Source organism: Arachis hypogaea, chromosome 7, assembly GCF_003086295.3.
Source record: "Arachis hypogaea cultivar Tifrunner chromosome 7, arahy.Tifrunner.gnm2.J5K5, whole genome shotgun sequence".
Lineage (NCBI taxonomy): Eukaryota > Viridiplantae > Streptophyta > Magnoliopsida > Fabales > Fabaceae > Arachis > Arachis hypogaea.
In genome coordinates, this window is record NC_092042.1 from 17111313 (window position 1) to 17128586 (window position 17274).

A 17274-nucleotide genomic window follows, 5' to 3' on the forward strand; every position below is an offset into this window, starting at 1 on the left:
CTTATAAAAATAACAAAGTTCACCTTTAGGTACAATAAATTTATCCCAAATGCCAAACAAAAAAATCGTATTTCAAAAAATTAAAATTCGATTAATTTTTTTTGAAAAATAAAGTTTTTTTAATCTATAATAAAAAATATTTTTTTATTGTTAATTTCTTTTTTGTTAATGCTTTCTCACTTCCTATCCCCTACACACTCTCTCTCTCTCTCTCACTGACCCAGGAAAAACCGATCGAACCCTAAATTCGTTCTCCCGTCACAAAATCAGCGGAACGCAGTGTATGGTTTTTGTTCTCCCTCGCAAGCTAAGGCTATGGCTTCCGATACTGCCTTTTCTCGCTCGAGTTCCGCCGCGGATTCCTACATTGGTTGCTTGATCAGCTTGACCTCCAAGAGCGAGATCAGATACGAAGGTGTTCTCTACACTATCAACACCGATGAGTCCAGTATTGGCCTCCGAAACGGTACTTTTTCTCAAAACCCTTTCGATTTTCAGCTTAATTTGGTGTTATGTGCGTCTTAGAGAAGCTTGACATACATTCTAGAGGTTCCCCAAACGAGACACTCATTTTGGACCAGAATTTGGTGAAGCAATTCAATTGGATGAAAATTAATGATGTTATTTGGTTTGATTCAAGGCATGATCGAAGACATAGGAAGACATAGGAGAAGCTGCTTCGTTCTTTGAGGTATCAATTTCTATGTTTTACTTAATGCCTTAATGGATAGATATTGAGGCAAGGAGTGGTTTGCATTTTAAATTGGACAAGGGTTTATGAATGACAAGCTTTGTGGTGACTTGTCTATGTTTTAGTTTTATGAATTATTGTGCTTCTCTTGCTGTTTCGTGCAATTTTGATGTGTAAATGTTTATAGTGTGATTGTATGTTTGATCATTGATTATATTATGGCTACTAACGATAAAAGGGTTAGTGATGCTGCTTTGTAAATGATTATCTGTTCTGGAGGGAAGAAATTGCTCTGTACTTCTGATTGTTTAGGGTTCTTTTCTTTAAAAGGTGTAAGCACTAACTAATTTTCAAAAGGTTTCCACTTTCTGTTACCATTGAGGTTTCATTTTTCTATTTATACAATGAAATTGAAAGGTTTTTACCACATCTCAGATTGTTTTCAGTGGTTTGAAGGCTTTTTGATAATCTATCTGGCTTTTTGGTTTTCTAAGTTGTCTTGCTTTCTTTATGACTTACGATTTTCATTCTCACTGGACGATGCTTTGGCTTTTGGACATTTGGTTTGTGTTTTTGTTTGGTGCCCCACTTAATATTATGATTGTGACTTGTGAGTCTTTAGTTATGTGTCGGTCATGGTAAAAGCCTCTGAAATTCCCATCATATGGTCAGGGCAGCAGTAGGCATTAATTTGTTTTGCTGATTATAACATGTATCTGGCTCATGAAGAACATGAAGAGCGTGTTAGTTGATGTCATGAACTTGCGAATGCATAAAATTGGATGTCATTTTCAATGTTGAAGTCTATTATTTCTGTTTACGTAATTAAACAATGACAAAGGTTTCTTCATAGGTGTCTTACCGTCAAAAGCGGCTTTGGTGTACTGATTCTTTAGTCTTTGGGTTTTGTGGTGCAGTGCGATCTTTTGGAACTGAAGGAAGGAAAAAAGATGGTCCACAGATTCCTCCAAGTGACAAGGTGTACGAGTATATACTATTCCGTGGGACTGATAAGCAACTTTTTGAATACGCAACGCATCGATTTAAAATCACATACTAACATGTGAAATTGCCTTGTAGTCTCAGTATCCTCGCCCAGTCACCACCACATCTACAAATATACCTCCAGTAACTGGATCTTTGACAGATTTTAGTTCTCAAAACACACAGCTAGGACTCCGTGGATCAAATTATCAAGGACCATTACCTTTATATCAACCTGGAGGGAACATAGGATCATGGGGAGCTTCTCCAAATGCCCCAAATGCAAATGGTGGTGGACTAGCTATGCCACCAATGTATTGGCAGGGATATTATGGTGCTCCAAATGGGCTTCCTCAGTTACAACAGCAATCTTTGCTTCGACCACCACCTGGGTTATCAATGCCTTCATTTATATGTATGAATAGATAATCTGTTAACAAACTTGGCACAATAATTTTTCAAAAAGAAACATTACTATGATTTAAGAAAAAAAATAGCCATACTTAGCACAATACTTGATTAACTTTATTTAATTAATATTTAAAAAAATTATAAAATGCACCTACATGACAAGTGCGATGAATTGGCAAGCCTATTTTATATGAATTTATAGAAAAATAATATAATATTCAAATAGAAAGATATTATTATTTTCTATTATTAGAATAAATATTTTTTTATTCTTTATCTATTTGTTTAAAGGACAAAACATTTTTTTATAATTCAAAAAAACTCTAACCAGTCCTTAATAATTTGATAAATTAGTCTAAAAGGCCCTTGTAATTGATAATATCTTGACGTGTTAGGTCTAAATACCATGTGAATGTCACAGAGCCAATTTTAAAAAATATGGACTAATAAATTCTTAGAAAGATCTCTCTCTTCTCTAACTCAATATCTGTCTGTCTCATTTTCTTTCTCTTTGGATGTTTATGAGCAATTAGAGTAATTCTTGATGCATGAGTCCTTCTTTAGAATTTGACAATAACTGACGAAGATAAAGGCTCTTACAGCCTCATGCAATTGAGAAAATGGAGATGGACATGACGATGTGGCACTAATAATTAACACATTACATTGCACATAATCTGACACATCTATATATAATCGTTTTTGAAAAAATAATGGTAGAAATTTATTAATCTAATTATTTTAACGGAAGAGGACCATCATGATATTTTAGAATGAATAGGGGAGTAGTTGAAAAAAATGGACTAACCTGAGTGATCGGACTAGAAAATTGGTGACCTGACTTCTAGGTCGGTCCGGTTTGAACATTGAACTGGAAAAAGAACAAATCCGGTGAGAAATTGAGAATCAGTTTGACTCTGTTAGATTTCGCAAAAACCGATGAACCGGTAGGTGAGAGGATCGCTTCCTAAATTCTTTAAAACCACTCCAACCCCAAAATTCAAAACCACACGTCATTTGTAAAAAATTCTAGGCTAGTTCTGAACGCACCACATTACCAACTCTCCTCTCCCTCTCACTTTCGGAAACGGCACACCACACACGGAGGCACAGTACTAGTAGCTCACATCGGTTCACTGCCATCGGATGCTCGCCGCCGTCGCGGGCCTCTCGCCGGATTCTCCGAATCGTGTGCTCGCGAGTTGCGTCTCACCCCTCTCCTCCGTCTATACCGTGTGCTCGGACTCTCGCGTCTCGCCGCGCCTTCGCTACTGTGCAGCGTGTCGTCGTTGTCCGCCATCACAGCACCGAACGCTTGGTGTGCTCCACTGCTCGCGTCTTGCCTCTCTTCCTGCAGCTGTGCTTCCTGGTGAGTGCTTGCGTCTCGCACGCTGCGCCTCCGTCCCTCCCTCTACTCTATTCCGTGGTTGTTGTTGTCTGAACTGCTTCTCGTCGTCCACCTTCTGCCTCTGCAACAACAGGTGAGCATTTAATTTTTTTCAGGTTGATTCATTGATGTTATTGCTGTGAATTTTATTGTTAATTGGTTTATGAGCTGATTAGAAAAAAATATGGCCGTGGTTGAATTGAAATGTTGAATTGATTTCTGAATTGGTTTATGAATATGAATATGCAAGGTTTTGCTGATTATGAATATGGTTTAATTATTGAATATCATAGTTATTAGACCCAGCCGATTCGATCGATAATCCGATCACCCAGTCACTTGGTCGGATCGAGCCACTTGTAGAACTGGATATGCAACAGACCCGGCCGAACCCGGTTTGACTCGACGGATTTTCATAAAAACTGACAACCCGGCCGGTTAATTTAATTCGGTTGGGGTCGTTTTTTTTTTCTAATCCCTGAAACGGTGTCGTTTCAGACGCTCCCTCCCCTGCCCAAATGCCAAATCTAAGACTCTGACACTGAGAGTCTGAGTGGAACCCCCCTAACCCAGCCAGTCTCTGTGCTCTCTCCGCCTCTCCCCCTCACCCTCACCCTCACCTCATCACTCTCTCGTCTCTCCCCTCACCTCGACAGTCGTCACTCTCAGTCTCTCACGGCCTCACCTCGTCGCTCTCTCAGTCTCTCACCTCGTCCCCTCACCTCGATCGTCGTCGCGGTCCCGTGCACCTGCCCTCGCTTCGCCGGCGGCAGAAGCAGACGGAACCGGATCTGGTCCCTTGGGTGGTGGTGGTGGTCGTCTTCTTGCTTCTCACTGTCTCTGTCTCGCACCGGGTCTCGACCTCTCCCTTCCCTGCGCTCTTCGTCGCCGGTAGCAGAGGCAACAGATCCCGGTGGGCTGGTCTTCGTTGTCGTCTTCTTGCTTCGAGCCTTGCCGTCAGCTTCTCCCTCGCCATCAGCTTCTCGTTCGCCGTCAGCTTCCTTCGTGCAACCCGATTTGGTGAGTTCCCCTGTTCTTTGTGTTTCAATTTTGTTGCTGCATCACTGCACTTTGATTTTGTTGCCAAAATAATTTGTTGCTGAAAGTGTTGATTGTGATGCTGAAATTTGTTACTGATTATCATGAACCTTGATTTTGTTGATGAGTTTCCCCTGTTCCTTCTGTTACAATTTTCTTGTTTTTTTTTGCTGCCTGAAAGTTATCATAGTTTAAGTTTTTGTTGCTGCCTCATAGTTATCATAGTTATCATAGCTGAATTTGTTGCTAGAACTCTAGAAGGAGAATTTGTTGTTAGCTGTAAGTTGAATTTGATGCTCAACATATCATAAATGTTGTTGCTGGAAGTAGAATTTGTTGCTGGATAACTGAGTTGAGTTGAATTTGTTAATGAACCTTGTTGTTATGTTGCTTAAAAAATGCTAAATCTTTTGTTGCTGTAAGTTAAGGGATAAGAGATAAGAGTGTTGGTCAATAACAAAATCAGTTTGGTACAGTTAGTTATTTCTGATATCTGATCTTTCTCTTTTCCAACTCTGTTATAAATCTCTAAGAGGTGTGTAGAATTGATTCATTGATGGAAGAATAAGATGAAGTTAATTCAATTCACTAGTTTCTTGTACCTCTCTCTTCAAACTCTTCTTTCTTTTTTCTGATGATATGCATAATGTAGTGTTTCTTATGGAAGATATAGATGTAAATCAAAATGAGGAAAATGTTGATCAAGCTCCAAATTTATCCTATGAAGATATAGATGTCGATTTTAATCTTTAAGATCACTTGGACTTGATTTATCAATTGTGTTATCTTTTGCTTGCTCTTGTTTATTTAAATGGAGAAAGTATTTTGTACTAGAAACTAGTTTATTATCTCTTTTTACATCATTAGTTATGTCTAAAAATTAATATTTGATTATTATTATTATTATGTTTGTTCAGACTTGCATTTTAAGTTTTAATACGTAATTTTAATTTTATTTATATAATTTATATTTTTTAAAATTATGACCGGGTCAACCAGGTGAATTAGTGACCCACCGGTTGAACAAGTGACCCGGTGACCCGGTCATGTGACCGGGTTGATTGCCGGTTCGGTTCTGGTAACTATGTTGAATATGTAGTGGTTTTGTTAATTGTTGAATTGGTTTATGAATTGGTTTTGCTGATTATGAATTTTGTTAATTGTTGTTGCTGTAATGATGCTGGTTTCTTTTGCTATTAGTTACTTAGTTGATTGAATTTTTTTTTTTTTATGGGATTTTAAGATGGCTTCATCAGAAACACCATCATCCCAAGAACATCAGATGAAGATATACCTAGACTTTGAACTTACTCCTTGGACATAGTTTATGGATTGTTATTTTTATTGTGTCAAATAAGACACTATTGTAGTAGTGTTGACTAATTTTATGTCTATTTTTGTATTAATTATTTTTAGAATTTGAGATTTGATTGTTGCTCAAATGTTAGTGAAGACATGCATTTCAATTTTTGATTATTTTATATTTTTCTTCAAATAAGACCGGATCAATCGGTTGAAACCAGTGACCCAGTAGTCCGACCGTTTTGATCAACCGGGTCAGTTACGACAACTATATTTTGGGGATGCCACTGCAAATGGCCAGGGGTGGAATATTACTCATATTGTTTATTTTCTTAGATATTGGTAAAACTTTGGTGTAAAATTCAGTTATTGGATTTTATGGTGTTTTCAAAATTCTGACCAATACACGGGCGTATTGTCCCGCCCCCAGAATTTTGAAAAACACCATAAAATCTAGTAACTGAGCGTTACACCAAAGTTTTTTCCATATCCAAAAAAACTTGCCAATAAATATATCCAAAGTTTTTCTTATGTCCATTTTTTTATACGGTAGTAACCCAATAGGCACCCGTTAACAGATTAGTATTTGCAGCGGCAAGACATGGGATGCTGAGAACCTCACGGATGAGCTCTGGTTCCAGCTGAACACGCTGATTGCGACTCCCACAAAATTAGGTCTTTCTCTTCGTTCACTCCTTTCTTGGCAACTCCATTGCCTTTCCTCAAGGTATGCCTCAATTTCAGATTCCAGTTTGTGATTAACAAGAGTTGGGTGCTTTGCTTTATTCCACTGCCAAATTCTTGACGCCCTTCTTCAATGCTACTTTGTCGTTGTTCCTAATCTCACCCTCGTTCCTCTCAAATCGAATCATCTGGCGGCGGTGGAGTACCAAACCAGGGTTGAGTGAGCCTCACTGTCTCCGGCATTCAAAAAAATGCAGAGATTTTCGAGAAAAACATTGCTTTTCTTCAAAAAAGTTAATTTTTCCCAACTTTGCTTGACAAATTCATTAACAGTCATTGGACATGAAAATACACTATCCCAGCTGTTTTCTACTAGTTTTGAGGAGTGTTCACCACCACTCAATCATAAGTCCTCAGAATTTGATAATAGTGGCAGCTGCATCAGCAATGCCGCGTCAAAAAATCATTTTGGCCTTATTCGCCTTCAATGTAGTCCAAAAAAGGATGTAAATGACCAAAGCTACGATGAGTTTGCCTCTGATGTGGAAAAAGTTTATAGAATATTGAGAAAATACCATTCTAGGGTTCCCAAATTGGAGCTTGCTTTGAAAGAATCTGGAATTGTTGTGAGGCCTGGATTAACTGAGCGCATCTTGAATCGATGCGGCGATGCCGGGAATTTGGCGTATAGATTCTATGCATGGGCTTCTAAGCAGTCCGATTATCAACACAGTCAAGAAGTTTACAAAGCTATGATTAAGGTTTTGGGCAAAATGCGGCAATTTGGAGCTGTTTGGGCACTAATTGATGAAATGAGGCAAGAGAATCCTATGTTAATTTCTCCACAGATGTTTGTTATTCTGATGAGGAAGTTTGCTTCTGCAAAGATGGTTCAGAAGGCTATTGAAGTATTAGATGAAATGGCCAACTACAGATGTGAGCCTGATGAATATGTTTTCGAGTGTTTGTTGGATGCATTGTGCAAGAATGGTAGCATTAAGGAAGCCGCTTCGCTTTTTGAGGACATGAGATATCGATTTCCTCCAACCATCAAACATTTCACTTCCTTGTTGTACGGTTGGTGTAGAGAAGGGAAACTTATGGAAGCAAAACATGTGTTGGTGCAGATGAAGGATGCAGGCATTGAACCGGATATCGTTGTTTATAACAATTTGCTTAGTGGTTATGCTCTAGCTGCGAAAATGGGGGATGCTTATGATCTTTTGAAGGAGATGAGAAGGATAGGTTGTGGACCGAATGCAACCTCGTACACAATTTTGATCCAATCACTATGCAAACATGAAAAATTGGAGGAGGGAATGCGGTTATTTGTTGAGATGCAGGGAAATGGCTGTGCTGTGGATGCTATAGCTTATACAACATTGATTAGTGGGTTTTGCCAGTGGGGAAAGGTTGAAAGAGGTTATGAGCTTTTGGATCGGATGATACAACAAGGCCTTGTGCCAAATCAACTGACTTATCATCATCTCTTATTGGCCCATGAAAAGAAGGAAGAACTGGAGGAGTGTATGGCACTGGTGAATGAGATGCACAAGATTGGTTCCACTCCTGACCTTAATATCTACAATACAGTTATTAGGTTGGCTTGCAAGTTGGGAGAGATCAAGGAGGGTGTTCGGCTTTGGAATGAAATGGAAGCAAGTGGGCTTAGTCCAGGCATTGACAGCTTTGTCATAATGATTAATGGCTTTCTTGAGCAAGGTTTTCAGATTGAAGCTTGTGAACATTTCAAGGAGATGGTTGGCAGAGGGCTTTTTACTAGCCCTCAGTATGGTACATTGAAGGAGTTGATGAATTCCCTTTTAAGAGCTCAAAAGCTTGAACTGGCTAAAGATACTTGGAATTGTATCACATCTACCAAAGGTTGTGAGCTGAATGTGGGTGCATGGACAATTTGGATTCATGCACTCTTTTCAAAGGGGCATGTGAAGGAAGCTTGTTCCTTCTGCATAGACATGTTGGATCAGGGGTTAATGCCACAGCCGGATACTTTTGCCAAGCTAATGCGTGGTCTGCGAAAACTATATAACAGACAATTTGCAGTAGAGATCACTGAAAAGGTGAGGAAAATGGCTGCTGATCAGAAGATCAGTTTCAAGATGTACAAGCGTAGAGGAGAGAGGGACTTGAAAGAAAAAGCGAAGGAGAAAAAGGATGGGGGGAAGAGGAGGGATAGGCAACGCCATTGGGGTGGAAGCCGTCAGAAATCTAACACATTATAAATTTCACTAGTGAAGCTTGACATACATTCTAGAGGTTCCCCAAACGAGACACTCATTTTGGACCAGAATTTGGTGAAGCAATTCAATTGGATGAAAATTAATGATGTTATTTGGTTTGATTCAAGGCATGATCGAAGACATAGGAGAAGCTGCTTCGTTCTTTGAGGTATCAATTTCTATGTTTTACTTAATGCCTTAATGGATAGATATTGAGGCAAGGAGTGGTTTGCATTTTAAATTGGACAAGGGTTTATGAATGACAAGGGTTTATGAAGCAATCGAATGCTTTATATTAAGCTTATTATTACTTTTTTTTTTAAAATGTGAAAAAAGGGCTTGTATCGTAGCATCGGTAGTATATTGTATTACAGATTATTTGTTGAAATTTTTTAATAATTGCTCCTTTTTTTTTATTACTTCTCTAACAGAGGATGTGACCCATCCACTTCACCATATCAGTGCTATTAAGCACATTGCTCATGGGCAATTTGAAGAGGAACTTCTGAGATTCCTGCAGCATTGTGCAATATTGATTCAGGGGCTCTGGATTGCAAAAGCGCATTGCTACCTCTTAAAAGGTGAAATTAAATGCTTCACTTGCTTCTTGTACATTATGCTCCGATTGTACTTTAGTGTTTTTGGCAGCAACAAATTCAAAATATTCTCTATTTAGGTAAATAAAACCATGAATAACAACAAATGCACCAAAAAATAGAGTATAAACTTTTCTCTGTGTTTGATCTGATTGTATAACTATTGCATTGTGTTATTTACATTTGTACAAAATTAGTGGGATCAAAATTGCTTTATGTTGAACATAGTCTCTATTGGGATAATATGTTCAAAAGGGTTGTACTAGTCTTAATCATGCTCCTAAATAAGCTCTCTAATTTTTTCTTAATGCTTTCACTATCTCCAAAGCCTCCAATTGCTCATTTCCAGCTTTCATGTTCGAACCATCAGCACCTTCCTTTAAAATGATGTTCAAAGCTGCATCCACCAATTGCAACTCATTGCAGTTCTCTCTATTATCTTCAGATGCAATCACTCCCTTATGCATCAACTTGTTCATCCATTTGGTTGCCTTTGACTTCAACGCTGGACGAGCGAAAAATGTCAAAAGCAGTAAAGCATTCTTGTGTTAACAAAACTTTTCTCTCTTTTCTTTAAAACAAAAACAAAAGATGGATCATGAACCATTTCTAAATTACCCTTTTCACATCAACCAGTAAGGTCTATTAGTTTTCCCTCAAGAAGACACCCTTCTTCTCAAAGAATTGAATCACTATTCACACACCTTAAACCGCATTATTATTCTTCCCAATCTGTTTCAAGCACTATTTGCTTTGATGCAGAGACAATTCATTGTTCTTGCTGAATTATACAACTTCATGGAGGAACTTCAATCTACACAAACTCAACAAGCTCTTCTACATTACCAAGATGGAAAGCTTGTAGAAGAGGCATTAAGTGGATCAGTTACATTGCTTGATGCTTGTGGTTCTTCAAGGGATTTGTTGTTAGCTCTAAGGGAACAAGTTCAGTTGCTTCAATTGGTGATTTGACGAACAAGAAGAGGAGATTCAAGCATTGTTGAAAGCAGTGTTTCTGCTTATGAATCCTTTAGAAAGAAGGCAAAGAAAGAAATCACTAAGCAACTTGGCATGCTAAAGAAAATGGAATGCAACAAAGATAGTTCAATTTCTTCTTTGTTGGGTCAAGATCAGAATCTAGTGTTCTTTGCTAGAGTTCTAAGAGAATCAAGAACTATAACCACATCTATATTTTGTTCTCTTCTATTGTTCAGCCAGCACTTGGAACAAAAGGTCATCTTTGATCTCAAAGTTGAAGCCAAAAAGATTGGTTTTTTCTTCTTCAAACAACAGAATAAGAACAATGATGGAGTGGTAGCAGATCTCAACATTGCTCTTTGTTCTCTCCTTGGAAGAGAGAAAAATGGTGGTGATTCAATTAAGAGTGAAGCTCAAGGAGCATTGAGAGTGTTACGAGACACTAAATGCTGATCTTGATGGATTAGAGGGTGGATTAAATTGTATGTTTAGATGTTTAGCAAGAAATAGAGTTTCATTTCTTAATATGCTACTCATTAGTAATTAATTAGCATAATGATTTTGAGTGAGGTACATATAAATTCAATGTCTTTTGTAAATTTAAGAATGATCATGTTGTTCGAGTTTTAACTCTTAAGGATTTTGAATGAGAATCATTTTTCTGAATTCAATTTTGTCTACTAAAAAGTTTCCATATTCATTATTTTTTCATGAAAGTTAGATCCTGTCAATGCCACTTACAGCCTAAAACAAATTGTTTTGCACTTTGTAAAATTTGATGCATTCAAAATTTTTAGATAACTAAGTCCTTTTTTTGGGGCTATCGAGCATGTTTTATCAAACAAAACACAATAATTACTTTGATATAATTTTTATTAACAAAATTATTTTTTCTTCACATAAGTCATGATATCATATTATAAATACTAAAGCATAGCAGGACAATATGTAAGCATACTTTGAAACAAATATTATTGTATTACTTAAGGTAAATAGCACATAATTTATCCATTTTCTCTTTGGCTCAAGCAGGCAAAGGTTAATTGACTATTTGACTTGGTGTAATAAATTGAGAATTTAGACAGGTTAATGCATATTAAATCGTGCATTACCTAAAAGTAGAGTAACTTGTAGGTAATAACATTACTTAAAAAAAATGAAGGGAAATGAGGTTTTTTTATTTTTTTATATTATAGTACAGGTAGTGTTTTTTAATAATGTGAAAACTTAATGTATTTTTATTTTGTATAAATACGATAAATCTAAGGATTAAATTTGTAGTTTTTATTTTTTTTAAAAAAAAATTAAATATGCAAATTAGACTTTCAATTTAGATTTTCTGAATTTTCTTTTATTATTTTATCCAAAACCGACCCTCAATCTTTTATCCTCACCCAAAATTTGACTCAGTTTTTTACCTTCACCCAAATCCTCGATTTGTAGTTTCTAATTAAAAAAAAAAAATTGTTTCCGTATCCAGAAAAAACACACCAACTCTCCATGATTATGTGTAACACACTCCTCTAATCCATTATCAAAAAATTTAGCCGGGAAATGAAGGATATTATAGATTTATACTATTATCTTGTCTTACTTTTTTTTTTCTAATAAATTTTTGTGCATGATTATGCTCCTTATATTTTGGTTAAGAGAGTATGGTGGTCTTCTATATTTTTTGTGATGGGTCGTCTTCAACTTATTATTATTATGACGTTTTTATTGGACCGGATTTTATGGGCTTAGTTTATGTGTAGATTTCTTTTCTATAAAATATCAAGAAGAAATGATTTAAATATTTTTGGTAGGCCTAGGCCTGCTTCATAATCAGGTTTTGATCTCTGCTTCCCACAAGAACTATTAATAGATAGAATTTAGCCCGATTAGAAAATTGGACCTTTATAAGAAATCAAAATAAAAGAAAATTAGAATACTTGGTTAACATAAAAAAAGTCATTCAATTAATTATTAATATAAATATAAAAAATATAAAATATATTATATATATATATAAATACATGATCACTGATTTTTAGTGTACACATAATATTTTTATAAATAAAATAAAAATATCAACCACGCACATAAAAAATATGCATGATATGTGTTTTATATTTTTAATATGTATTTTGTACTAATTTAGTGGTTGATATTTGATATATACGTATTATTTTTGAAAAATTATTTGTATATTTAATACCTTAAAATTTAGAAACCGAAAAGAGAAAAATTGAATATGAAAAGAAATTATAATGAGTTCGTTTAATATGTAATATAGAGAAATAGAAGAGAAAACAAAAGCCAGTAATGTTTGGTAGAAATTTCATGAATATGAAGAAAATGATGCACATGATATCACGTTCATTATGACATTTGAGCTGCTCTTAGAAGGATTAAGGAAGATTCAAGTATCGAAACAAGCATATTTTGAGCATCAAGATCTTAATATTCTAAGAAAAGTCATAGCAATGAACATGAGCAAGTTGATTGATGCATAAGGGACAAGTGAACATGCTTTCTCTTTAATTAGATTATGTTCAAATCCTCTTATGCAAAAGGGACAAGTGAACATTTTAAGGAGATGGTTGGCAAAGGAATTTTTACTATTTTTCAGTACAGTACGTTGAAGGAGTTGATGAATTTCTTTTGAGTAATATTTCAAATAGGTCTCCAAAAAATTTACGGTCGGACAGATTTGTCCTTTAATAAAATTTAACTAAAATTTTGACCATGACGTTTTTAGTTATACATCAGATATGTCTCCATAGCAGTTTGACCCGGTCAGGACATCCTATGTAGAGGTTAACGGGCTGACTTGTCAGGTTAACTGCCATGTGTCACCTTCAGGACAATTTGGTCCCCATCCAAGTTGGACAAAACAACGTCATATTGGATCATGAGGCGAACGACATCGTTTCGTGGAGGACAAATTCGTCCCCACCATGGAAGGCAGAATTGTAAAACGGCAATGTTTTAAATGAGGGACCTATCTGTCTGTTTGAGGGGACCTATCTGTTCGATGATTATGCTTCTATAGGGACCTATTTGTCTGATAACCTAATGTTTAGGGATCTATCTGACCTATCATTGGTGGCATTACCCTCAAATATATTCATTTCCCTTTTTTGGTTTAATTGAAAACACAGGCTGATGTATCTGGACCTAGTAGCTTGCAAAATTTTAATCCTCCCTCTCATGACACTCAAGTTGAAGGTTCTCCTTCACATGCCACAAAAAATGTCTCATACAATCCCAAAGTATGCTAATTTTGAATGACTTAATGCGTATGTTGAACGATGACTTGGAGGAGAGAGTGAAGCAGTTGGAGAATCTGTTGTTGAAGAAAAATGAGGATAGCCAAGTTGTGAAGAAACATACTATTTTTGCTTTATTTAGGGGTATAATAATTGGGGGCATTGGTAGTTGTAGTTGTATTTTGTATGTATGTGGTGGCTGTTTAGGCAAGTTTTAATCTTTGTTGATTATCAAATTGTTAGATTGAAATGTCTCATTATATTTAGATGGATATGCATGAAATCAATTGTGGTGAAACAGTATAAAAAAACACATTGCTTTTGGTTTGTTTCATCCATTTATCAAAATGGTTACATAACTGATAATCAAAATATTGTAACCACACAAGTAGCTAAGTTTAGTAGCAACATAAACCAAATCTCACAAAAGAAGATTTATTTCCTTCAATATAGACTAAACCAAACCAACCCAAACAACAAAAGGTCTATTTCCTCAAATGTAACAAAATATGGTATTGGAATCCTTAAAAGCATAATTTCTTCGTAGACTACTTCAATTTCGGTGTTGGAATAAATTTAAACAATTTAGATGTTGTGCCACTGGTTACAGCTGCCATGGTCTCAGCACTAACACTCTTCTGAGCCTTGAGCCTGATTACTGTTTGCTTTGGATGTCTAAAAGGTTGTTGAGCCTGGAATTAACAAAATTATTATGAGGATGTTTCATACAGATTTCAACATACGCATTAAGTTATTCAAAATTAGCATACTTTGGGATTGCTTGAGACATTTTTTTATGACATCTGAAGGAGAATCTTCAATTTGAGTGTCATGAGAGGGAGGATTAGAATTTTGCAAGCTACTAGGTCCAGATACATTAGCTTGGGTTTTCAATGAAACAAAAAAAATAATGAATATATTTGAAGGTAATGTCACCAATTATAGATCATATATGTCCCCAAACATTAGGTTATCAGACAAATAGGTCCCTATAGAAGCATAATCATCGGGCAAATAGGTCCCTCGAATATGCAGATAGGTCCCTGGTGCACGAAATTGCAATCACACTTTTGCAACTCCGCACAACTAACCAGCAAGTGCACTGGGTCGTCCAAGTAATACCTTGCGTGAGCAAGGGTCGATCCCACGGAGATTGTCGGCTTGAAGCAAGCTATGATTATCTTGTAAATCTTAGTCAGGATATCAGAAATTATCAGGATTGATTGTGAAAAACAAAAGAACATGAAATGATTACTTGTTTTGCAGTAATGGAGAATAGGTTGAGGTTTTGGAGATGCTCCATCTTCTGAATCTCTGCTTTCCTACTGTCTTCTTCATCAAACACACAAGGCTCCTTCCATGGCAAGCTATATGTAGGGTTTCACCGTTGTCAATGGCTACCTCCCATCCTCTCAGTGAAAATGTTCCTATGCTCTGTCACAGCATGGCTAATCATCTGTCGGTTCTCGATCAGGCCGGAATAGAATCCAGTGATTCTTTTGCATCTGTCACTAACGCCCCGCCTTCAGGAGTTTGAAGCTCGTCACAGTCATTCAATCATTGAATCCTACTCAGAATACCACAGACAAGGTTTAGACCTTCCGGATTCTCTTGAATGCCGCCATCAGTTCTAGCTTATACCACGAAGATTCCGATTAAAGAATCCAAGAGATAACTACTTAATCTAAGGTAGAACGGAGGTGGTTGTCAGGCACGCGTTCATAATTGAGAATGATGATGATTGTCACGGATCATCACATTCATCCGGGTTAAGAACAAGTATTATCTTAGAATGGAAGCAAGCATGATTGAATGAGAAACAGTAGTAATTGCATTAATCCATCAAGACACAGCAGAGCTCCTCACCCCCAACCATGGGGTTTAGAGACTCATGCCGTGGAAAGTACACAAAGAAACGTGTAAAGTGTCATGAGGTGCAGATACAATGTCAAAAGATCCTATTAATAGTAAACTAGTAGCCTAGGGTATACAGAAATGAGTAAATGACGTAAAAATCCACTTCTGGGTCCACTTGGTGTGTGTTTGGGCTGAGCAATGAAGCATTTTCGTGTAGAGACCTTTTCTGGAGTTAAACGCCAGCTTTTATGCCAGTTTGGGCGTTTAACTCCAAGTTTTATGCCAGTTCCAGCGTTAAACGCTGGAATTTCTGAGGCTGATTTGCCATGCCGGTTTGGGCCATCAAATCTTGGGCAAAGCATGGACTATCATATATTGCTGGAAATCCCAGGATGTCTACTTTCCAACGCCGTTAAGAGCGCGCCAATTGGGCTTCTGTAGCTCCAGAAAATCCACTTCGAGTGCAGGGAGGTCAGAATCCAACAGCATCTGCAGTCCTTTTCAGTCTCTGAATCAGATTTTTGCTCAGGACCCTCAATTTCAGCCAGAAAATACCTGAAATCACAGAAAAACACACAAACTCATAGTAAAGTCCAGAAAAGTGAATTTTAGCTAAAAACTAATAAAAATATACTAAAAACTAACTGAATCATACTAAAAACATACTAAAAACAATGCCAAAAAGCGTACAAATTATCCGCTCATCACAACACCAAACTTAAATTGTTGCTTGTCCCCAAGCAAATGAAAATCAAATAGGATAAAAAGAAGAGAATATACTATAGACTCCAAAATATCAAGAAAACTTAGCTCCAATTAGATGAGCGGGACTGGTAGCTTTTTGCCTCCGAACAGTTTTGGCATCTCACTCTATCCTTTGAAGTTCAGAATGATTGGCATCTATAAGAACTCAGAACTCAGATAGTGTTATTGATTCTCCTAGTTGAGTATGATGATTCTTGAACATAGCTAGTGTATGAGTCTTGGCTGTGGCCCAAAGCACTCTGTCTTCCAGTATTACCACCGGATACATACATGCCACAGACACATAATTGGGTGAACCTTTTCAGATTGTGACCCAGCTTTGCTAGAGTCCCCAATTAGAGGTGTCCAAGGTTCTTAAGCACACTCTTTTTGCCTTGGATCACAACTTTATTCCTTTCTTTTTCTCTATTCTCTTTTTTTTTCGAAATTTTTTTTTGTATTCACTGCTTTTTCTTGCTTCAAGAATCAATCTGATGATTTTTTAGATCCTCAATAACAGTTCTCTTTTTCCTCATTCTTTCAAGAGCCAACAATCTTTAACATTCTCAAAACAACAAATTCAAAAGACATATGCACTGTTCAAGCATTCATTCGGAAAACAAAAATTATTGTCACCACATCAAACTAATTCAACTAGTTTCAAGGATAAATTTCGAAATCCTGTACTTCTTGTTCTTTTGTGATTAAAGCATTTTTCATTTAAGAGAGGTGATGGATTCATAGGACATTCATAGCTTTAAGGCATAGACACTAAGATACTAATGATCATGTAATAAGACACAAACATGGATAAACATAAGCATAAAGATTCGAAAAATAGAAGATAAAGAACAAGGAGATTAAAGAACGGGTCCACCTTAGTGATGGCAGCTTGTTCTTCCTCTTGAAGATCTTATGGAGTGCTTGAGCTTCTCAATGTCTCTTCCTTGCCTTTGTTGCTCCTCTCTCATGATTCTATGATCTTCTTTAATTTCATGGAAGAGGATAGAATGTTCTTGGTGCTCCACCCTTAGTTGTCCCATGTTGGAACTCAATTCTCCTAGGGAGGTGTTGATTTGCTCCCAATGGTTTTGTGGAGGAAAGTGCATCC

General features: G+C 36.7%; 2 protein-coding genes and 1 pseudogene across 8 annotated transcripts; all 3 read left to right on the forward strand.

Moving 5' to 3' along the window:
- Positions 1 to 139: 139 nt before the first annotated feature.
- LOC112702671 (protein decapping 5) lies at positions 140 to 2570 on the forward strand. 3 transcript variants are annotated; one of them, XR_003154223.3, is made up of 4 exons: positions 140 to 466; positions 641 to 691; positions 1609 to 1670; positions 1772 to 2330. XR_003154223.3 is itself a non-coding variant. In XM_025753802.3 (3 exons), the coding sequence occupies exons 1-3, from the start codon at positions 316 to 318 to the stop codon at positions 2102 to 2104; spliced, it is 546 nt and encodes a 181-aa protein (XP_025609587.1). In that variant the 5' UTR covers positions 173 to 315; the 3' UTR covers positions 2105 to 2330. The 3 variants fall into 3 exon arrangements, 1 of the variants encoding a protein (XP_025609587.1); XR_003154225.3 differs by having other exon boundaries at positions 142 to 466; positions 548 to 691; positions 1772 to 2570; XM_025753802.3 differs by lacking the exon at positions 641 to 691 and having other exon boundaries at positions 173 to 466.
- A 523-nt stretch (positions 2571 to 3093) lies between these two features.
- Positions 3094 to 10982, forward strand: LOC112702672 (putative pentatricopeptide repeat-containing protein At5g65820). Of its 5 annotated transcripts, none has more exons than XM_072199234.1 (5): positions 3094 to 3567; positions 3767 to 4493; positions 5755 to 8906; positions 9169 to 9318; positions 10096 to 10982. In XM_072199234.1, exon 3 carries the CDS (start codon positions 6749 to 6751, stop codon positions 8738 to 8740), a length of 1992 nt encoding a protein of 663 aa, XP_072055335.1. In that variant the 5' UTR covers positions 3094 to 3567; positions 3767 to 4493; positions 5755 to 6748; the 3' UTR covers positions 8741 to 8906; positions 9169 to 9318; positions 10096 to 10982. The 5 variants fall into 5 exon arrangements, with proteins under 5 accessions (XP_072055335.1, XP_029143756.1, XP_025609591.2 ...); XM_029287923.2 differs by having other exon boundaries at positions 6392 to 8906; XM_025753806.3 differs by having other exon boundaries at positions 6406 to 8906.
- LOC112701215 (uncharacterized) lies at positions 9955 to 10982 on the forward strand (annotated as a pseudogene).
- Positions 10983 to 17274: the final 6292 nt, after the last annotated feature.

Bases quoted from the DNA above. Each gene is read 5' to 3' on its own strand.
- LOC112702671 (XM_025753802.3), top strand. From the start codon at position 316: ATGGCTTCCGATACTGCCTTTTCTCGCTCGAGTTCCGCCGCGGATTCC. The intron at 467-1,608 runs GTACTTTTTCTC...TTTGTGGTGCAG, and splicing joins CAGTATTGGCCTCCGAAACG to TGCGATCTTTTGGAACTGAA. The intron at 1,671-1,771 runs GTGTACGAGTAT...ATTGCCTTGTAG, and splicing joins AGATTCCTCCAAGTGACAAG to TCTCAGTATCCTCGCCCAGT.
- LOC112702672 (XM_072199234.1), top strand. From the start codon at position 6,749: ATGCAGAGATTTTCGAGAAAAACATTGCTTTTCTTCAAAAAAGTTAAT.